The sequence below is a fragment of the Gekko japonicus genome, unplaced genomic scaffold (genome assembly GCF_001447785.1).
Source record: "Gekko japonicus isolate JY-2015 unplaced genomic scaffold, Gekko_japonicus_V1.1 scaffold2278, whole genome shotgun sequence".
NCBI lineage: Eukaryota > Metazoa > Chordata > Lepidosauria > Squamata > Gekkonidae > Gekko > Gekko japonicus.
Genome location: NW_015171573.1, coordinates 41,283 through 63,902, shown reverse-complemented (window position 1 = coordinate 63,902; position 22,620 = coordinate 41,283). Strand labels below are relative to the sequence as shown.

Here is a 22,620-nt window from a genome sequence, read left to right as displayed (position 1 = left end):
ATGTTCGTTGCATCGATGACATTGTCTAACCATCTCATCCTTTGCCATCCCCGTCTTCTTTGGCCTTCAATCTTTCCCAGCATCAGGGTCTTCTCCAGTGAGTGCTCCCTTCTCATTTGGTGGCCAAAGTATTTGAGCTTCATTTTCATTATCTGGCCTTCCAGGGAACAGTCAGGGTTGATTTCTTTTAGGATTGACTGATTTGATCTTCTTGCAGTCCAAGGGACTCTCAAGAGTCTTCTCCAGCACCATAGTTCAAAAGAATCTATTCTTCGGCGCTCGGCCTTCCTTATAGTCCATCTCTCGCAGCCATACATGACTACTGGGAATACCATTGCTTTGACCATGTGGACTTTTGTTGGCAGGGTGATGTCTCTACTTTTTATCATGCTGTTTAGATTTAGGGCAGTTTTAAAAAAACAAACCCAAGTTCTTAAAAACAAGGCGGCGGCTGCCACCTTCCCATTCCAAAGTCTCGCTCACAACAGCGTCTTTGAAAATTGCAACCCTTTTTTGCAACAAGGAGCTCTATAATCTTTGTAGTTAATTTTTTTACAAGTTTGTGATCTTCTCATCCCTTGTAAAGTGAGCAAACTCTTTCACCTCTGGGTCATAAATGGCCAAAACATCTCTCCGTCTCCTGGCAAGACAAACGGTTTGCCTGGCGACGCCCTTGTTGACCCCACTAACTTCGGCTTATATTCCTTGGCAGCCGTGGCCGTAAACTCGATCACTTCTTTATTACATGGGAAGTGCTGCACCTGAAATACTGCCCCCCCCTCCCCGCGGGTGGCTTTTCAGCAGCCACTGCCATTTTTATGGGGGTTTTACCCATGACGTCTGATGCCATTATAGCCTATTTCTCTCGACCTCTTTGAACCATCATAAACATATCAGAAATGGATCCAGCGCTGCATTTGAATTTATACCTGCTTCCCCCCCCACTGGTCGTGGCTGGAGTCACGTTCACACAAGGCGTTCCATCCAAGACCTCTGCAAGGTTGCACCCAACCATCTTCTTGTCCTTACTTTTTTTTAAAAAATGTTTTTGTTCTCCCCCCCATCCTCTAGGACAGGGGTGTCAAACGTAAGGCCCTGGGGCCGGAATCGGCCCATCCAGGGCTCTTACCTGGTCTGCAAGCAACTGGTGTGTATGGAAATGTAAGGTACTCCCCCTTTTATGATATCCCTTTGAAAAACAACTTGTCTTGCATATGATTAAATATATTTATTGGGGCTTTTGTGGGTTCCCCAGTAAATCAGTTGCTTTCACTGCTAGGAACCATTGCTTTTGTTTGTATTTTGAGTAAAACAATATTGTTGTTAATTGGGTTTGACTGTGTCCTTTATAAAGTTTATGTCTCCGGTACCTGGCATTACATTTTATGGCACACATGGCCCGGCCCGACAAAGTGACATTTATGTTAGGTCCAGCCCTTGTAACAAATGAGTTCGTTATCTCTGCTCTAGAGTCCTTAATTATACCATAGGCATATTTTAAAACATTTAAATTCTCTGCTGTAATCGTTAGTTCAGGGGTTCCCAGCCTTTTTGAACCTGTGGAGACCTTTGGAATTCTGACACAGGGCATTAGGCGAGATGACAAAATGGCTGCCACCGGAGGTGAAGCCAACCACAAAATGTCAGGGAGCAGGGTGATATGTAACCTCTAGTAGTAACTCTTCACTGTTTCAGACAGAAGCTCTGTTAACAGGGTTTATTTGCACAGCCAGTGAGAAACCCTACCTAGTCCTGCCCACTCTCTGAAAGCACTTACACATACATAAAGGTAAAGGTTCCCTTGCTCGAAAGCCAGTCGAGTCCGACTCTAGGGTTGCGGTGCTCATCTCTGTTTCCAAGCCGAAGAGCCAGCGCTGTCCGAAGACGTTTCCGTGGTCATGTGGCCGGCATGACTAAACACCAAGGCGCACGGAACGCTATTTATCTACTCGCAATTTCTTTCTTTCGAACTGCTAGGTTGTTTGGCAGGAGCTGGAACTTGAGACGGGAGCTCACTCCATCATGCGGCAACTCAGGTCTTGAACTGCTGAACTACTGACCTTCCACAGCCTGCAGTTCAGCGTCTTAACCACTTGAGCCACCGCAGCTCCTTACACATACATACATAGACCTTTATTGGCATAACACAGCAGCAAAGAGGAAAAAGCACTTGGCAGACACCACAGACAATGGGGAATTTCACATTACCAGTTTTCTCCCGGTTTCAAACCGGGAGTCTTCCGTTTCCAGATGAACCGGTACAGGGCTGCCATTTCACACACGGCTTGCCCCTACCGGAAAGGAGCCAATTCACAAGCGGTTCGGCGTTTCACACATGCACCGCTTCGTTTTCCCGCCGTTTTCTTCCCGCGCGGGCTATCGGGTTTTTTTTTTTAAAAAGGTCGGCAACGTTCGGCTTATAGCGATATATCGATATATCGCTATACCAGAACAAAAAAAAGCCCGCGCGGGCGAAAAAAGGCGGGAAACAAGCGTATCGGAACCGGGAGAGGGAACGGGAGACTCCTCGGAAGCGGTTGACAGGTAAATCGCTTCCCTCCCGGTTCCTATACGGAAGAGAGGCTTCTGTGTCTGAAATGCCACTTAGATCCCGGTAGGGAACCGATTCCTAACCGGGTTCTGTCTGAAATGACAGACCACAACCCGGTTGAGAATCGGTTCCCTACCGGGACATAGCGCCTGTCTGAAATTCCCCAATGTTTGTATGCACCGTGGCCACCTCAGTCTCCACATTGGGGACCCCTGCATTAGTTCATCATGCACCGTAGGTGCCTATGCAGTAAAGTAGCCTATCATTCTGTGATGTGTCAATCCTGAGCTCTGTTTTTTTTGTGTGCATATGGGAGGAGGATTTAGACCCTGCCCACTTGGAAGGAGTGGGGAAATAAAACACTGCACAATCAAGGTATTGGGGGGTCTAAATGACCCCATGGAGAACTCTCACTTAACAACACAGTAGCTACAAAGAACCAGAGAACTTAAGCCCCATCTGAAGCATGCTACTTTTCAGAAACTCTACAGAAACAGAAATTCACTGTACTTTGCCATCAGAGCTCACCAGCAAGCCCTCTAAAGCAAAATCGTGAACCTGCTTCAGACTGCGGTTTGCATTCTTGTTGGTCATGGCTTAGATTTGTTTGTTTACTCTGTGCCCCGTGGACTGCCTTTGGGTTGCACATGCAAGCACCCGTTTATGGCCGATAAATAGCTCCTTGAATCCATGCTTCTGAAAGCACGTGTTTGCAAAGACCTGGGTGCATGCCCTAAGAACTTCAGCTTTGTGGGGAATCTCTTTTGGTTCATATGCGTTCGTTCAACTTTTCCTTGCAAAAACCATGAAGATTGTCTCGCAGAAATAAGGCACCCCTCAGTGCTAAGTCTAAACTGGTTAACTCTATCTGTTGCAGGCCCGTCAAATCTTAGACATGACCCCGGTGAAGGAGCTTGTGAGCCTCAAGTGGAATACCTATGGCCGGCCTTACTTCTGTTTCCTGGGCTTATTTTACATCCTCTACATGATCTGCTTCACCACATGCTGCTCGTACAGGCCTCTGAAGGAACGTCCAGACAACCACACCGATGAGCGGGACAATGCCATCCTGATCCAGAAAACACTGCAGGTGTGTTGAGTTACAGGCCTCTTGGGCCACAAAATGAGCAGGGAATGAAGTGGCAGAGCCCTCTTTAGGCTGCAGTCGGGGATCACGTGACTGAATGCATCTGCACTTAAGAAACCTTTTGCACAGTGTCGTGGAGAAAGATCCTCACCTAGAAATCCTTGCCTTGACTCGTAACCTAGTTTTCTATGTACAGGGGATTCCTGTACAGGAGCATCCAGTGACACAACTGTCCACCTGATTGGCTTGCTTCCGGGCAGTGCCTGGGACCTGGGGGTGGGGAGGATTGGGGGGAGAAGCAGCTTCCTGGGAGAAAAATTAAAAAGAAAGATAAGGCCTCGTCTACTTACAGGAAGTTCTCATCATAGAGTTCCTGGCAATCCCTAGAGCTACCTTTTATCACTTCCAGGTAACACTAGGAATCACTAGGAACTCTATGGTAAGAACTTCCTGTAAGGAGAAGAGTCCTTATTTTTCTTTTTTAATTGTGGGCAATGGGACCTGGGGAGGGGGGATTGCACACCCCTGCCAGGCGCTTGGCAGCCCTACCAGCTGAAGAGGGAAACGGCACAGCCAAAGATCAGCTTTACCTCCTTAACTGCTGCTTGTGTGAACTAACTTGAGATAAATATTTCTATGCCTGTCTTTCTCCTGAGCCTCATGGTATTGGTATGTTGAAGATCCTGAGATGCCTGGGAAGCCTTGGGCTGACTTGCCCAGATTCCAACCCCCCCCCCCCAGCCCTCCTGTTTGCTCACTAATGAGTGATCGTTTCCCCTGTTTTTAGGAATCGTATTTGACATACGACGATTGGCTCAGGCTGGTGGGGGAGCTGATCACTGTGATAGGGGCCCTGGCTATTTTGCTGCTAGAGGTAAGGAGGCCCTGTGGACTCTCTCTCCCTCCCTCTCCCTCCATCACTGTTCTGCAATAATGTTGTTTCCCTAATGAGCTCAAAATGCACTGTATCCTGACTCTCTTCCAGATGAGCTTGCAAGGGATTGTGGGTGGAGGAGATAGAAAGGGGGCAGAGACGCGGTGGCATTCAGATTGTTTCACGTCATGCATTCTGAGTGGTGTTTTCCTCTTAGATTCCAGATGTCCTAAGAGTTGGCTTCACAAAATATTTTGGGCAAACCATCCTCGGCGGCCCTTTCCACATCATCATGTAAGTCTCGATGTCTCCAGATCCTTCGAAACCTTACTCTTCCTCCACTCCAGCTTAGGGATGTGCATTCAGTTCCTCCAAACCAAATGCACCCCCGAAAATGGCCCATTTGGACCCCTTTCGGGCTGCTGCAGGCCGATTCAGATTCTCTGATCTGAATCAGCTTGCTGCCGAATTGCCGGCGAAATTCGGCGGAAATTCGGCCCCATTATATCTTATGGGCCATTGAAGTCAATGACAAAAACATAGGGTATATTCTGGGGGCTGGAGGGGAGGGGGTTTGAGGGAGAGGCTCCACACTCAAACGGTAGCTGCTGGAGCCTCTCCCCAAGATACCAACCAAGTTTGAAGAACATTGGACCAGGGGGTCCAATTCTACAGGCCCCTAAACAGGTTGCCCCATCCTCTCCATTGTTCTCTATGGTGGGACAAAAGTAAGGGAGAGTGGATTTAAACCTTCACCTCCCTGTACCATTTTCCTGACCTACGGTGGCCCTGGAGCGCTCGAGTTCAGTCCATTGGGAGATTTATTTGTAGTCCATCAGTGGGATGCAAGCTTCCCCACTGGCTCCCTAGGACCATTGTAGGACAAGGAAAAGAAGAGCGGGGGGGTAGGTTTAAGCCCCCTCTCCCTCACAGATAGAGAGCCAATTTGGTGTAGTGGTTGAGAGCACGGACTCTAATCTGGGAGAACTGGGCTTGATACCCCACTCTCCCACATGCAGCCAGCTTGGGCCAGTTCTCTCAGAGCTGTTCTCTTAAGAGCAGGTCTCAAAAGAGCTCTCTCGGCCCCACCTACTCCACAGGGTGTCTGTGGTGGGGAGGGGAAAGGAAAGGAGATTGTAAGCCGCTCCCAGACTCTTGAGTGAAGGGTGGGGTATAAATCCAATCTCCTCCTCCTCCTCCTCCTCTTCTTCCTCTTCTCCTTCCCCATGTGCCATGATCCTGAACTGAATTGGGCCCCCACCTGCCTGGGAATAACATTCTGAACACTGAACTCTGAGGGGAAATCTGTCAGTAGCGCCCATGACCAATGTTCCCTCTAAGCTGTGGAGTCTTGTGAGCAAAAATTCTACTTTGTGAGCTACTGGCATTAAAGTTGTGAGTGAGCAGTTTGGCTACTGCATAAGTTAGTTTGCTCTGGAGACATCCTTCCTGAGCCAGGACAAAAATGTGTGAGCCGGAGGCTAAAAAACTGTGAGCTAGCTCACACTAACTCAGCTTAGAGGGAACACTGCCCATGGCAGACATTTAGGGGATGTGTGAACTGTACAGTGTGGTTCTCTCTCTGAACGCGGGGAGTCCCAGAACCACCTCAGCTTGCCTTTTCCTCCCACTTACAACTGACTCTTCAGCCAAATTGAATTCCTGACTTCTTCATCTCACTCACAAGTAGACACTTGGGTCTCAGCAGTTGTTTTGGGCTGCCATAGGTAGGGTGTAGCACCCGAACACCCATGAAGCCGCCTTGTACTGAATCAGACCATGGATCTATCAAGGTCAATATTGTCTACTCAGACTGGCAGCGGCTCTCCAGGGTCTCAAGTGAAGGGCTTCTACATTGCCTACCACCTGACCCTTTAAACTAGAGATGCTAGGGTTGGAGCCTGTCTTTGTGGCCAGTGTTCTTTGCCTACTTTTTAAAGCAAATGACACTTCCACAGAGCCGGTCAGCCGTGGATGCCTGAGTATCGGCAGTAGAACCATAAATAAGAGATGTGACGACCAGTGCTGAATGCATGCCCCTTCCGTTACAGCATCACATATGCGTGCATGATCTTGGTGACCATGGTGATGCGCCTCACGAGCACAGATGGAGAGGTGGTCCCCATGTCCTTCGCACTGGTGCTGGGTTGGTGCAACGTCATGTATTTCGCACGTGGGTTTCAGATGCTGGGGCCCTTCACCATCATGATACAGAAGGTAAGGACTTTGTGGTCATGTTAAAACTGCCGGTACATAAATTCAGATGACAAACCAAGAGGGAATGTCTTATCTAAGCACCCTTCTCAGAGGACCTCGTGAATTTGGGGAGAAAGGGTTACAATCCTGGCTACCGCAGGAGGGACTCAGGGGAAAAAAAAACCCTCATGTATTATATACAACGTGAACGTCAGCAGTTGCGTTTGGGGGATAAATCATCTAGGAAAGGATCGTAAGAAATGCTTGCTGAATCAGACCAAGTGTCTATTTCATCCAGCATTTTCTCTCCATCGCTAGCCAGGGGTGGAAGTCCATAGGCCAGGGTACACGCAATAAGGATGGCCTCTCCCAGCTGTTTGTCCCAGCATATAGAATCTAGGGGAATACTGCCTCTGAACATCATTGCTAATGATCTTCAACAGACCTCTCCCTCCATGAATTTGTCTAACTCTGGTTGCAGTCACACACGGCAGAAAAAAACGGGATGGGGGGGGAGCGAGGCTATTTCCTCCGGAGGAATTTGACCCGCAGTTGTACAATCACACTTCCCTTTGAAGCTGCAGGCGCAGCCCGTCAGTGTGTGACTGGCCCGTAGCTAACATGGTGCCCACAGGGCCCGCCCCCCTAGTGTTTCTTCTGGGCCCCCTCCCTCCTGGGCTGCCCCCAAAGTGCTCCAACTTACCACCTGCACTGTACTTCCATTTAATTAGCTGGTGGGCCCCCCGAGGCCCCCTCCCAAAGAATTCCCTAGCTACGGGGCTGTCACTGTGTGATCAGATGTAACTGTGGGTGAGTCGTGGGGGGTTTTGTGCCTTTCCCCCCCCCCATGTGCTTAAACAGGGGATTGATGAATCGCACCTCCGCACCGAGTGCTCCCTATGAAGTGTGCGATGGTGCGCATACTGCAAGGGTGGGGGGACAACGGCACAGAGTCGGAATGGCCTGATCAGACCATCCCGATGCCATGAGAGCGCACTGAAGCGATCAGACACCGGAAGGTCCGTCCATAGCCCGTTGCAACCCGTTTACTACCGGGTTTTCCCCGGTGTCCTTTAACTCCGCTTCTGTGGCAGGGCACTTCCCAGATGTTGTTGTCCGATCGCGCCCTTTAAATCCGCCCGGCATTCACACCTATGTCGGGTCTAATTGTGCGTATGATCGCAGCCTCTTTTCTAAAGCTACCTGAAGCCAGGGCTCGTCCTTGCATCTTTCGGCAGCACAACTGCTAAATAATTTTTGTATTGTTCATAGAAGTACCTCCTTTTGTGTGTCCCTGGTCCCGCTAGTGATCATCTTCACTTGGTGATTCCAAGTTCTGACACAACAAGAAACAAGTTCAGCCTAATAAGTAAAGCACCTAGGATGCTTAAAAAAAAATGACTGAGGTGACCTTTTGCTGACATTAAATGTCCAGAGATTATAGGATGGGTAATAATCTGCTTGTGGGAAAATTGGATGTCACGACATCTCCTTTTCGTGTCTTCTCTCCAGATGATATTCGGAGATCTTATGCGTTTCTGTGGGCTTATGGCAGTTGTCATTCTTGGCTTTGCATCAGGTGAGGTAGAAACTAATGAGTGCATTTTTAGGATCATCTTGGGCACCTGTCTTCCTCTGAATTTTGGGCATCATGGTGGGAGGGATCTGGCCCAGAATCATGGAATGTTAGTCTAGAACTGGGGCTTGCGATCTTGTTGAGCCTGTGAGTGTTTATCAGGTTTTGACGGAGGAGAATGGATGCTCCCACGCACTGGCTCCCATGGGGGAGGGCAGGCCTTGACAAAATGGCTGCCATGGCCTACTAGGACCAGTCATAAAATGTAGGAATGCTAGAAGCTAAGCAACCTGCCCAGGATGGAGATGGTAGCTGGGTTCTTCTGAAGCCAGGACTGGATGTTTGCTTTGGGGAATGAGGCAAACGGGACCCAGCAAACTCATCGGTAGGCACCATGTTACCCATAGACGCCACCCTGGGGAACACTGATCTACAAATTTCTAGGCAGTATTGGAATCTGAGGGGGAAAGCAAAGTCGAAATCTAAGACAGCTAATAGAGTTTGGTTTCCCGGTTGGGTGACTGAAGAAAGGGGCAGATTAGGCTCAGATGGTGGGGCCTGTGGGAAGGACATGTGGGTGGTGGGGAGGACACACACAGAGAATTTAGGAAAAGGAAAATGGAGGAGGCACAGAATCTAGAAAAGAGGGCCAGAAGAGAAGAAATTCATACAGGGACAGCCAGACCTTGGTACTACTGGCGTGGAGTCAGGAGGCAAGAGGTCTGGCAGTCTGTGTGGTATGGAAGCAAAACTGAGGGGAAAGTTGTGCCCCCGAGTCCTGAGACAAAAGAAGCAGCCCCTGAAAGATGTTTCAAGCAGGCCCCCCCCTTAAGCCCTTGCCATTCTCTGCAGCTGACCAATCTTCCTGTTTCCCTCATCCCCCCCCCCAGCCTTTTACATCATCTTCCAGACAGAGAATCCCAGTGCCTTGGGGCAGTTCTACAGCTACCCCATGTCACTCTTCAGCACCTTCGAGCTTTTCCTCACTATCATCGACGGGCCTGCCAACTACGACGTGGACCTGCCCTTCATGTACAGCGTGGTCTACTTTGCTTTCGCCATCATCGCGGCTTTGCTCATGCTCAACCTGCTGATCGCCATGATGGGTGACACCCACTGGCGCGTGGCCAGTGAGCGGGATGAGCTTTGGCGGGCACAGGTGAGAAGATGTGGGCTGTGTGGTGTGAGAGGCACCTGTGGTATGAAAATAAGGAAAGTTTCAGGTGGTGGTGGTGGGAAAGTATTTCCAAAGCCATCTGGGATTTCATCGTGAGACACGGCAAATTTACACCAGTTTCAAGCCTGGTATAATTAGTAATGATGGCTTCCAGCCAAAGAACTGTGAAGTGGTATCAGACAGACAGATTTACCACCTTTGGTGAGAACTTGAATCCATCTTCCCATTCATTTATTTTTTTACCTCAGCAAGACTCCATTCCTTTTCCAAGGGCTTCAGGCAATTCAGGCTGCTCATACGTTCCCTCAGATGAAGCCCCAATACCCAGTTATCTTTCATTTAACAAATTATTCATCGTGTGAAACTTCTGTTGTGCGGATTTACATTCTTGGTTTGGTTTTGAAATGACAGAGTCAGTTGTTCAGTGGCATAGTTCAGTCATAGAGTTAGATCTACTCAGGCCCTGGTCACACGGGAGACTTTTGGCCCAGGAGAGGGACGGATCGGGGGCGCAGCAAACGGGCGCGAACTCACCGCAACCTCTGGGAAGCGGCGCGCACCCGTCCCCGATCCGTCCCTAAACCCGGAAAACCCGCGGCAAAAAAGAACCTCCTACAGAGGAGGACTTACCTGAAGCACCGCTGCAAGCGCGGCCATGGGATCGCCACCGCGCCCATCGTCCGGATCAATCCAGGCTCCCCGCCGAACTGCGCATGCACACACATGCGCAGTTCGGCTGTCGCGCTCTTTCTTCAGTGGCTTCCCCCTGGCATTTGATCCTGCCGGGGAGGAAGTGCGCGGCGGCTCAGGGGATCTATGTGATCCCGCTGCCGCGTCTCTCTTTTGGTGCGGCTTTAGAAAACCTCACTTTTCCCATGCTATCCCCCCCCTCCCCATGTGGCAGGGGCCTCAGCTGCTCATGCAAGGACTGCTGACCTTTCTCCCACAATCCCAACACCAGCAAGGTATAAAGAAACACAAATTCCTTGATCCATAAAATGTTGCAGATTCAGATCAGTCGTTATTTTATCCTGTACTGTTATACTGGATAGGGTTAGACTTCAATCCCATATTCAGCCATGAAATTCGCCAGATAGCTGTAGTCCAAATCACTAGCACTTTGACTTCTCTACCTCACAGGATGGTTGTGTGGATAAAGTGAGGTAGTCAACATGGACACTGCCTTGTGTTCTTTGGAGGACATCAATATAATGATGTTGTTTGAATTTGCATGTCAGTAACATTAACCAATCCCGGTCAATTCAATGTCATCATTAAATTAGAAACAAACATCTTCTTGTTTGGTGTGCAAATGTGGCTCTGTCAAGTCTGTGACAGAGGAATTCTTTCCGACCCTTTGGTGTTTCCCTTCAATGCAGGTTGTTGCCACTACAGTCATGCTCGAGCGGAAGCTCCCACGATGCCTCTGGCCTCGCTCTGGTATCTGTGGGCGAGAGTATGGGCTAGGAGACAGGTGGTACCTCAGGTAAGACCCTTTTGTCAAGAGCAAGAGTGGGTCTCCAGCCTTGTTGAACTTGTGGGCTCTTTTCAAATTATAAGTACGGGCAGTGTGTGCCATAACAAAATGGCTGCCATGGGGGCCAGACCTAACCACAAAACACTGAGAACGGGGTTGGCAACTGTCTGGAGAAACATGTCCTGTCCCTTTGACCAGAGGCTTAATGTGTGGAAATAGGAACTCGAAGCTTTTCATGTCATGGAAGTTGGTCACATCACTGGGTATTTGTTGTGGATCCAACTGGTACCCAGGGGACCTGTTTTAAAAGTTGGCACTCCTCGCCGGGAGCTCCCTCAAAGTGTTAGGAGGTTCCATTCCAAGTGTTCACTGCAGACACTAGGGTTGCCAAGTCGTGGTGGGGGGTCGTAGGTCTTCACAGAATCCTTGGCACAGGGACAGCGAGACACGTTGCAACCGCCGTCACCAGGATCTGCCGCTACGCGTCACTCTGGCAACAGGGCTCCAAACAGCCCCGTTGCCAGAGCGACGCATAGCGTCACGTCCTGGTGACGGCGGTGCAACGCGTCTCGACGTCCCCGCGGCAAGGATTCTGCAAAGACATGCAGATCCCCTGCCGTGATTTGGCGAGATTTGGCAGGCCTAGCAGACGCAAACACGATGCCCTCAGGACTCTTTTGAAGCACTTCCTACTCCAGTGAGGTGGAGGAAAGCTAGGACTGACTCTTACTGTGGGGTAGAAGCAAGTGAGCCACAGGGAAATACATCAGACTCCATATTGAGGGTGAATAGCCTAGAAGCGTGATTGAATGATTGTGCAAAAATGGCCAGGCTGGGGCTTGGATTGCTGTGCCTAAATCTACACTTGGAGTGTTCCAGCTGCAGCCAAAGACTGAAGATGCTTTTTGGTGACCAGGCAAAGGCCAGAAGGCCAGGCTCCCAGTATTAGTACTAGGCCTGTCCAGTCCTGAGGCCTAATGATTGCTACCAATCTCAGGAGCCATCCCTCATTCTCTTCCGTGCCGGAAGAGATTTCTGAATCCTGAAATCATGTGGATTCTAGTAGCTGGAGACACTAGGCCCTGGCCTCCCACCAAGGCCTTCCGGTGCTCTGTAGACACTGATAACGAGAGCTTTTGAAGTTTTGGGCTTCAAAACATTGGGCCAGGCACAACAGTTTTAACACTAGTTGAAGAGGGAAGCCTGCCTGCTTGTTCTGGGGCTGGAACCTGAATCCATTCCTTGTGCAGGCGGCCCCGCAGCTCTGCCGAGCCAGGCCGGGCTACAGTCAGATCCTCCACAGCAGAACCATGTTGGCAGTACAGGTTGGGGGGAGGGGGCTATAGAAACCAGGCATTCATCTAATTCTCTCTGCTCCCCACAGGGTGGAAGATCGGGTGGATGCCAAAAAGCAGAAGATGTCCCGCTACGCAAAGGCTTTTAAGAGCCACGGCAAGGAAGACCCCGAGAAGCTATCGGTGAAGCTGGAGCCGTACGAGGGTTTTCAGTTCAGAGATGGACCCTCTCCCTCTGTCTCACGCAGCACGTCTCAGAGTAGTTCCCACCGTGGTTGGCACATCCTGCGGAACAGCACCTTCAGCCGTCTCCGTGGAGAAGTCAACCATGCCCTGGAAGAGGAAGTCTACCACATTTGACTCGCCACACCACGGGGGTGTCGTGTCGTTGCCTGATTCTGCCGAGAGCTGGCGGGACTTTTTCCGAGTGATATCACGTTCTGTAGCAGCCGCTCTCTTTGTGGGTTGGTCTCATCCCTGGGTGGAAGTTCCCTCTCAAACGTGGTTGCCCCCCTCATCTTCTGGAGCGAGGAGCCAAAACATGCCCAGGTCTTGGCTTTTGCTTCCATTAGGGTGCCGCATCCTCTTTCTAGGAGAAGGTGTTCTGAGGAGAGCGGAGGAGTTTGTCAGCATCAAAGAGATTTCCCGCTCAGTAGTTCCTGTCCCAACCTGTTCCCGGGCAACATTCCACAGAGACCTCTCTCTGCCCTCTGAAGAGCCGACACCATGGACATTTTAGGTCTGCTGTGAAAAGAGGGGATTTTAAACTCAGGGAACTAGCAAAAGCTGAGAAGGAGCAGCAGCTAAGCAGTCTGTGAACAGACAGCATGCCAAAGACTCGTGAAGAGAGAGATCTCATCGGACAGAGTGGGTTATGCCTTTTTGGGGGGGGGGGGGGAGGGATTGAGAGGCAGTGCACTTTAAGCCCTGAATGTGAGCATGTTTCTTAGCATTGTTAGACGTTTTCTAGGGCTCTTTTATAAGGCGTGTTCCTTTTTCAGGTGACAGGACCAAGACCGCTTTTCCTCAGCTGAACTCAGCTCAGGGTGTTTTTGTTTTTTCTCCTTCCTTCCTGTGGGGAACAAAAGACACTTATGAATTCACTGGCTCCACGGCCCACTGTCCGCATTTCGCTTTGCCCCCTTGGACTGGGGCCCGTTTTTGCACATCCGATCAACTCTTGCCGGGTTCCTTGCACAGGCCGTCGTGTTTTGCTTAAAACAGGTTGAGTCAAAACGTGTGAGGCATGTTGAGGGGAAGCTCAAAGGAAGTTCTCAGGAGGGCCAGCGATGTCCTTCAGGATGGTTTCACGCAGTCCCTGCCTGGCTACCAAATGCTGCTGGAAGCAAAACACAAGATGAAGTTCTCGTTCAAGAACATTTAAGGAAGGTCGAGGAAACTTCTCTCTTTCAGCAGTAACAGGCGGAGTGAGGCCAGTTCTTCCGCAGCCTAGCTCGAGCTTTGCTGTCACGTTGAACTTCACCGCGTAAAGAAAAATGACAGGTCGTGAATTATTGAAGGGAAACAGTTGTTTTAGGATTGTTGCCTTTTGAACATTGGAACTCAGTGGGAAGTTACTGGCTTAATTCTTCTTTAGCAAGAACAGCGAGAGGAGATCTTAGCTAGCCAAAGGAAACATATTTGTATCCTGGGTGTGTGTGTGTTAAAGATATCTATATAGCATACCCTGAATCATTTCATGAAGAAATGGAACACTGAGGGTTAACAATATTCCTACTGTGATAGCTCCTGTCATGGAGCTAGAATGAATTTCAACTCCAAAAAGGTGTCTGGATGGGGTGTTGTTGTGTATTATTGGTGTATTCGTGGTGCTTTGGGTGGGGGGGGCAACAAGTTGAGGGCTTCTGGAGTTACGGCCCAACTGGTGGACCTCCTGATGGCATCGGGGTTTTGGCCACTGTGTGACCCAGAGTGTTGGACTGGATGGGCCATTGACCTGATCCAACATGGCTTCTCTTATGTTCTTATCTTAAGGGGAATTCTTTTAGAAATCTGTTCCATAGTGTGAGTTCAGAGTGTTCATCCATATCTTCCCTCTGTGGTTTTCCAGCTGTGTTTCCAGGAATCTTCTAGCTCCTTGGAGTTTTATTAAGGTTCCCTCGAGGAGAAGATTTGTCATTGGGGGGGGGATTTCCCTGAAAGTCAGCATCCCCCACCACTTGTGATCTTTTCACCTGTAGGCTGACCATGTTATTAGGGATATTCTCAGATCACACTGGAACATCATGGGACCAACGATCTGTGCCTAGTGGCCCATTTAAACATCATATGCTTTCTAAAGATACTCTAGAATTCTTGCTGGGGTTTTGTGGCAAAAGACTGAGATGAAACAACTTCCCTGGAGGTAAAAGGGTTGGCAACTGCTTCTCTGGGATACAAGAACTACTGTTAATCAGTCCACTTTGGCTCTTTCTGCACTAGACCGTTAATCCTTGTTCAGTGCTGTCTCCTACTAGGTATTCTGCTCTATACTCACCCCTCTTTTTATCCCAGGTCTTTTGTCAATTTTGCATTACACTGTGGTTTTGGACTGCCATTGCCTCAGGGTACATGGATCCTGTTTGGCCACAGGCTTCCCCTCGATCTGAAGTGAGCCCAGTGCAGATTCAAGTGTATAATTTTAAACTCGGGTTTCAATCCTCCCCACCCCTTTCCCACCATACCTAGGACAAGCACCCCTGTTCGCAATGCAGAATGTATAACCCAGGGCAGGCAAGCAAATCGGAGCCGGGCAAAATTAGTGCAGAAAACAACAGATGAACAGAGATAATGGCAAGGTGAACAGCCACAAGTCAAATGCAGAGAAAACCTGGGGTGAGGTCCAAGTGTGGAAAGGGCCTTTGATGAGCGGAAAAGTACCTGTGGCCAGTGTGTAAGCTGCTCTGATACTCTTTTGGGTAGTGAATGGCATGGTATAAATCCAATCTCCTCCTCCTCCTTTACATTCTCTGTGCCCAGATGTTCCTTCTTACACTTGGGGAAGTTTGCACTATAAGTCTGTGGGGGCGGGAAATGTGAATTTTGCACATGGGTTAAAAACTGTGACTTGCAGTCATGGTGGTTTCGTAAATCACGAGTGGCAATTTCATTTCATGTTAGAAGAAGAGATTCTGTGTCCGTCCTTTCTTCCAGTGGCAACACTACTGAGAGCAATTGAGTACAGTGTCTGTAGCTGGCTCAGCTTTGCTTGCAAATCCTCCCAGTGAATTGGACTTGAATGGGTTATGGTAACCTGGAAAGTTCACCAAAGCCCTTCCCTGGTTCTAATATAGCAAGAAAAACGGAGGCCCAAGGCACAGGACCTTTTGGTGGCCACCAGAAAATATCTCTTTACTCGCTGACTCCCACATGGCTGAACTAAGGAGCAAATAGAAACTTCCTCTGACCTGGCTGTGTCAGCATACAGACCCTTCCCACAAGAGCATCCGCAGCCCCTAATAAGGGCACAGCCCTACTGTGGGACTGGGGTCGCCAACCTTCAGTCGGGGTCTGAAGATCTCCTGGAATTATAACTCCTCCCCAGATTACAGAGACCAGTTCCCCTGGAGAAAATGGCCGCTTTAGAGGTTGGATTTTATGGCATTGTGTCATGCTGAGGTCTCTGCCCTCCCGTGATGCCCCAGTTGGTGCAGTGGTTAAGTGCACGGACTCTTAATCTGGGAGAACCGGGTTTGATTCCCCACTCCTCCACTTGCAGCTGCTGGATGATCTTGGGCAAGCTATGGTTCTGTCAGAGCTGTCCTTGAACGAGCAGTTCTCTCAGAGCTCTCTCAGGCCCACCTACCTCACAGGGTGTCTGTTGTGGGGAGGGGAAGGGAAAGGCGTTTGTAAACCGCTCTGAGACTCTGAGTGATGGGCAGGGTATGAATCCAATCTCTTCTCTAGGCTCCACCCTCAAATCTCCAGGAATTTCCCAAGTTGGAGTTGGGACAAGCCCACATAATACAGCCTCCCCACACGAGAAGAAGTTTTCAGACAGAATCTTTGCGACATGGGAGCCAGGCAAAGGGAAGTTAGTTTGAATGAGCATCCTTACCCACAAAGGGATCAAATGAGTTAGTCTTGACTAGGCACTGTGGCTCGGTGGTAGAGCATCTGCTTGGCATGCAGGAGGTCCCAGGTTCAATCTCTGGCATCTCCGTTTAAAAGGAACAGGAAGGAAGTGACAGGAAAGGCCTCTGCCTGCGACCCTGGCGAGCCTCTGTGATCTGGAATAGTGCCTACTGATATAAACTAGGTCTGCAGTCCAAAGGAAATGGAGCATTCCAGTAGTGATAACACAAGCATTGGGAACTCCTGTTATACTGTTGTAACCTACATTAGGGATTTTTGTATCGGGAAGGAATAATTTGGTCTTTTATTAAGCTATGTGTCTAGCATTTCTGCATTCTTTAAACTGTTATGTAAAATCAGTACAAATTTTGTAGCGTAAGAGAATCTGGGAAACTGTTGTTTGATTAGAACTTGAGAATTCACTACGGATAACCCTCGGGCTTCTCTCACACAACTGTTAAGCACCAGGATTCCTTGAAGACAGGGGGTGTCTGCAAATCAGATTCTGTTGTGTAGACGTGATCTAGCTCAGATTGCTTCACTCCAGCTCTTGCAGTTAATAAAGAATGTCCGGAGTGAATTAAGCTAATGTGAAGTCCAGATTTGTTGTTTTTATCTATGAATCTGGGTTTTGTGTGTTTTGAATCCCCCCCTTCCATATTGATGTAATTATGTCCCCCATTTGTTAATGATGAATAGCACTTGAGATTAAATTAAAACCAAATTCTAGTTTTGTAGAATATGGACGCGCACACACACAAACATTTTGATTGAATCAGCAAGCTGAGAGTTAAAACGATACTGTCAGGAAACCTAAGAAAGATGTCAGATTCTAATCAATGTGTTAATAGTTCTTCAAAGCATTTCAATTGTTGCCAAAAAAAAAATACTGAACTTTTTTAGATTGTGCCAAGCAATTAAGTCAGGACAGGTACCAACAGAGATGGAAAATCCCGATAGCTTCTCGTCCTTAAGGAGCCATCTCACAGCTATTTTTGGATATTTCCTCCCGTTCAAACCGCGGGATTATCTGCAATAGATAGGCTAGGTGCACTCTCTTTCTGAATTTGATGTTTCACTTATAACCAACGTGTAGCTCTTAAGTGGATTTTTAAATGTGATTTTTTACATATAAAAATAGTGGATTCTCTGCTCAGTGTTTTGTTTATGGGGCCATTTCTTTTATGGTGATTGTACAAACCTTTGCGTTGTAACTTGCAGAACTGGCTTGCTCTGACTGTTTATATGGAATATGAACTTATAAGCTTCTTGTCTCTGCCATAAAGATCCTACGCACGGGACTCTTCTGCCTCTGTGGGCGATGGGCGAGGCAGTTAAGTTTCTTGCACCTGTTACAGAGGCATAAGAAACTGCCTGCGTCACCCCCTTGTCCTATAGCAAAGAGATTAAAGAGGGTGCGTTGTTTAGGAGACTTCAGCTAGTGTGTTGTAGCAACTTGCATGGGAGATCCACAGAGTATTTTTAAGGGGTATGTTTTTGATTATGAAACTTCCTTTCCCTTGTTGATTCGTCTCCGTTACTGAGCATCATCAAATTATTCCAATGAAATTATTTCAACTGTCCCCCAAAGTGGTGACCGCCACAGGGTGCAGGCATGAAGAATCCAACAGCTTGTAATGACGGCGTTCGAAAAGGTCCTTATGTTCTGCATTACTCCTGTCTTTTGTATTTCAAACACTGTTGTCTCATTAACTAGTGACCTCAGCTCACATGAGAAGCACCTTCGAGAGCTTGTCTTCCATTTGGAAAGCCGGTTTTATTGTGTTTTTTGTTGTTGTTGCACGAGACTGAAAGCACAATTATTTTATTCAAAATAAATCTTTTTTTTTTTTCCCTTAGATATTATTAAGAGCCCACGTGTTTTATTTTATGCAATTAAGAAGTCGTTTTCTGACCTGGTACGTTAAAGGCTGTACAAAGCAAAAAGATAGATCCTGCGGTTATGGTCTGTCTATCTGAATTTTCACCAGTGAAGATCTATTTGTTTGAATTTTCACCAAGGGTGGGGGATGAAGGGGTTGGATCCAGCAGTAATTTCCCCTGGTAGAGGTGTTTCGGTTCTTCTTTTCTGTGCAGGTAGATAGGTACTAGGCGAAGTCGTCTAGTGAGAAACAATCACATTCTGCTGCTCAGTGAGGAAGGTCAGAGACGGCAGGACACACACCGGCTTATTGCATCTCTCCCAGTCGAGCTTAGATGCTGTCTAAGAAAAGAGCCTGAACTCATGAACAAATTAGACCAAAAAAGGGCTTTCTCTAATCCTTCTCTGGCTCCTTGTGCTAGTTGCCAGGAGCAGATATGGAGTTTCACAATACGACAACTGATACACTTTATAACTAGCAGTTTCTCCTAATAGGTTGATTCGTTTGCCCAGATTTGCAAGGCTAGATGGTTGCAATGGTTCCCACGTTGCAAAGATGCAGAGAAGTTGCTTCTGTCACTTTTATTTATTTAGCTACTTCTACTCCATTTTTCTTCCCAGTGGACCCCAAAGTGGCTTGCAACATCATTTTTCCTTCCTCCATTTTTATCCTTACAACCACCACCACCACCACTCTGTGGGGTAGGTTAGGCTACAAGAGAGTGACTGGCCCAAGGTCACCCAGCAAGCTCCCATGGCAGAGTGGGGATTCAAATCCAGATCCCCAGTCTGGCATTCAAGCCACTACACCGCATTTGCCTAAGACACCCAAATAGCAAGCAGTGTCCAGCTTCTGCCACAACTGGGAAGATGTGCTGTTGTTGCCGTATGATGTTTCCATGTTCTAAACTGCAGAAAATTCGAGATGGGCCCAGAGCCAAAAATCTGAAAATATTTGGCTAGGCCGAAGCTACTGGCAGGTTTACTCAGAAGGAAGCCTGGAATGAGGCTTCTTGCTCTATTAGCATTCAGCAAGGAATTCAATACACTCCTACACACTTCTGCGACCAAAAATATAAGAATACGGGCCTAAAGCTAAGCAGGTATTACCCTGTAAGCAGCCAGGGTGAGGATAAAGTAAAAAACTGAATGGAAGCCATTCAGAGATCCCAGGAGGAAGAGTAGGTTTTAAGTGAACTAGCCTAAGCAGTCCACTGGTTCAAACTTCAGATTTGCTGATCCATTAGCTACCTTTAAAGGTCTGTAGTTTGGAACTTGAACCAGTTGAGTTTTCAAACGTGCAATAAGCAACCCCTAGTTTGAAGCCGTTTTTCTGCCTCCTCTGCTATCGACTTGGTAAGCAGCTGCACAAGTTTATTCCCACCTCCTGGCACAGGGTTGCCAGCTCCAGGTGGGAAATTCCTGGAGCCTGGGGAAGGGTGGGGTTTGTGGAGGGGAGGGACCTGAGTCCACCCTCTGAAGCAGCCATTTTCTCAAGAGGAACTGGTCTCAATAGCCTGGAGATCAGTCGTAGATCTGGGAGATCGCCAGGCCCCACCTGGAGGTTGGCAACCTACGTGACCTGTATTTAAGCATTTTATTTTGATCCTGTCCTTTCATAGTCAAACAGACCTCCAGGGGTTTTTAAGGCAAAATAAGTATGTAAAACTACACCATATGTAAATCCCTCCTACTTTTTTTTTTTTTTAAAGGCAGCCAGCTCAAAAACACCAAAAAAGACACCAAGAATAAAAAAAGAAAGTGAACTGTTCTGGATACAATCCAACCATTCAATGTTCCCTCTTTCTTCCCCCCTACTGAGTGGAGCTGTTCACATCCTGAGCAGAATATAACTGCTGTAATCTTAAAGTGGGCACTGGGCACTGCAAGGCCCTGCGTGGCTCCAGACTGCTGCTGAGTGGGGCTTCCTGTGTTAATGAGCGGCCGCTCACCTGCACAGCTTAGAGGGAACACTGTAACCATTACTAAAGCTTGTAAGAAAACACTTTGCGAGTAGCAGAGCCGTGTGTGTGAACTGAAACGTCTCTGAAAGGCTGCCTGTCTTCAGCATACAGTAAAGGAACAGAGGGGGTGGGGCCAGGTGGACTTTGGATGGCATTCTGGGGTGCTACCACCAAGGAGGCCCTTCTTTTGTAACAACCCATCATATTTCAAAAGTGGGGAATGCATGGAGCAGGCCTTCCAAAGGTGATCTCAGTGCTCAGGTGGAATGATACAGGAGAAGGCAACATGTGAGATACTGAGGAGATAGGGGTGCCATTCTCCAGGCGGGATCTGAGGATCCCCCAGATTTATAGCTTATCTCCAGACTACAGAGAATCGGCTCCCATGGAGGAAACTGATGTTTTGGAGGGTGGACTCTGTGGCATTGTACCCTTCTGAGGTCCATGGTCTCCCCTGGCTCCATCTCCAAATGTCCAGGCATTTCCCAACCTGGATCTGGCAACCCTACCTCCCCATCTCCTGCCGGTGGCCAAGGGGAACCTGGCAACCTTAGGCTCACCCCAACCAACAGCCTTGTGTTTTGGACATGCTGCAGTTTCTGAACACTCTCCAGTGGCAGCCCTGCATAGAGCACAATACAGTAGTCCAGGTAGGATGTCACTAAAGCATGAGTAACCATGGTCAGCTCCCTCCTGTCCAGGAAGCAACATATCTGATAATACAACCCAATTTGCAGCAAAGGTGTCCCTGGCCGCAGCCATCACTGAAGTAAGAGTGGATAAAGGAATCCCCCAAACTTTGGAACTCACCTGGACCTTCAAGTGGAATGTAACCAATCCAGTGAAGGTACAACACTGACCATTATCAGCACCCTCAGTCAGTAACGTCTCTGGGCAAGAGAATCTCTGTTTTATCTGGATCGATATTTCGCCTGATTCATCCCAGTCCACTCTATTATTGGATTCGCACAATCAGTGTAAAATGAGAGAGAAGTGGCGATAATCTGCATACTAATTACAACGAAGCCCAGATCTCCAGCTAACCTAGTCCCATGGTTTCATGAAGATGATGAACCACACTAAGGAACAAGTAGAACTTTGAGTTGGCACCATGACTCAGTGGTAGAGCCCCTGTTTTGCATGCTTAAGGTCCCGGGTTTAATCCCCAGCATCTCCAATTTAAAAGAGCGGGTAGTCATTGATGGGAAAGACCTGAGACCCTGGAGACCCACCGCCCACCAAGGTAGACAATACTGACCATGAACAAACCAATGCTGAGAGTCAGAATGAAGGCATTTCGTATATTCAAAGGTCCAGGAGAACCAGCAGGGATGCACTCCCAGTTTTGATCCACTAGGGTCCCGTTCACACGAGGGAATTTGGGCCGGGAGCAGGACGGTTCGGGGGCGGATCAAATGGCCGCGATCACACCACAACATCTGGGAAGCGTAGTGCTTCCGTCCCCGAACTGGCCCATCCAAGCGATAAGCCGCGTCAAGTTGGAACCACCTACCGAGGTGGTTCATCACACTGGTGCACCGCAAACCAGGAGTATGATCGCCGTCGCGTCCTTGCGCCGGCGGGTCCCGGGCTCCTAGCCAAACTGCGCATGCTCCGACATGCGCAGTTCAGCTGGCTCGCCGTCAGAGCTGTGTTTTCTCCCCGGTGTCTGATCGTGCCGGGGAGAAAAGGCGGCGCGGCCAGGGGATCCGTGGGATCCCACCGCGCCGCTTCAACTTTGGCGCGGCTTTTAAAAGCCATGCTTTTAGCCGGCTTTTTCCCTGCTGTGTGGCAGGGGCCTAGGATGACCAAGGCAGTTCTAAAACCCAGGCAAAAACCGTAGTCCGTAAATTCAGACTGCACACCAAGGTGCCTTAACCACGGCTTGGCGTGATGTCTAAATTGAACAGTACTAGATGACAACGTGGGACGGGACTTTCGAGGAAAAGAGGAGGAGGATGTGTGTATAACGAGATACCTCAAGCACGGCAAAATGACATCTCTGTTGACTGAAACTATCTCAAGGAGTCCAGGGTGTGTTCTCCAGGCCAGCTAATGATTAACTTTCAGCTTTCCAACATTTTATATGTATTGGAATCCATAGGTGGGAAAGTAGGGATGCCCTGCCCCCTGGCTGTGAATAAGGAGTCAAACCCATCAATAAGGAGTCAAACCCCTCAATAAGGAGTCAAACCCCTCCACATGCAGCTGCTGGGTGACCTTGGGCAAGCCACAGCTCTCTCAGAGCTATTCTCTCAAGAGCAGTCCTCGAAAGAGTTCTCTCAGTCCTACTTCACAGGGTATCTGTTGTGGGGAGGGGAAGAGAAAGGAGATTGTAAACTACTCTGAGACTCCAAGTGAAGGGTGAGGTATAAATCCAATCTCCACCATCTCCTCCTCCTCCTCCTCCTCAATAGACTTGTGCTGCTCACGAGGGTACTGTCCTGTTCATTTTCCTATATAGAAG

At 48.6% G+C, this 22,620-nt stretch overlaps 1 protein-coding gene across 1 annotated transcript in view; it reads left to right on the top strand.

Annotated features, from left to right (window-relative positions):
- LOC107117648 (transient receptor potential cation channel subfamily V member 6-like) overlaps positions 1 to 12,593 on the top strand; it is a 53,149-nt gene extending 40,556 nt beyond the window's left edge. Inside the window, exons 8-15 of the mRNA XM_015419803.1 lie at positions 3,429 to 3,641; positions 4,426 to 4,512; positions 4,730 to 4,806; positions 6,564 to 6,729; positions 8,221 to 8,287; positions 9,175 to 9,443; positions 10,841 to 10,947; positions 12,323 to 12,593. Of these exons, the coding sequence (XP_015275289.1) occupies positions 3,429 to 3,641; positions 4,426 to 4,512; positions 4,730 to 4,806; positions 6,564 to 6,729; positions 8,221 to 8,287; positions 9,175 to 9,443; positions 10,841 to 10,947; positions 12,323 to 12,593 (1,257 nt within the window). The remainder of the gene's footprint in view (positions 1 to 3,428; positions 3,642 to 4,425; positions 4,513 to 4,729; positions 4,807 to 6,563; positions 6,730 to 8,220; positions 8,288 to 9,174; positions 9,444 to 10,840; positions 10,948 to 12,322) is intronic.
- Positions 12,594 to 22,620: the final 10,027 nt, after the last annotated feature.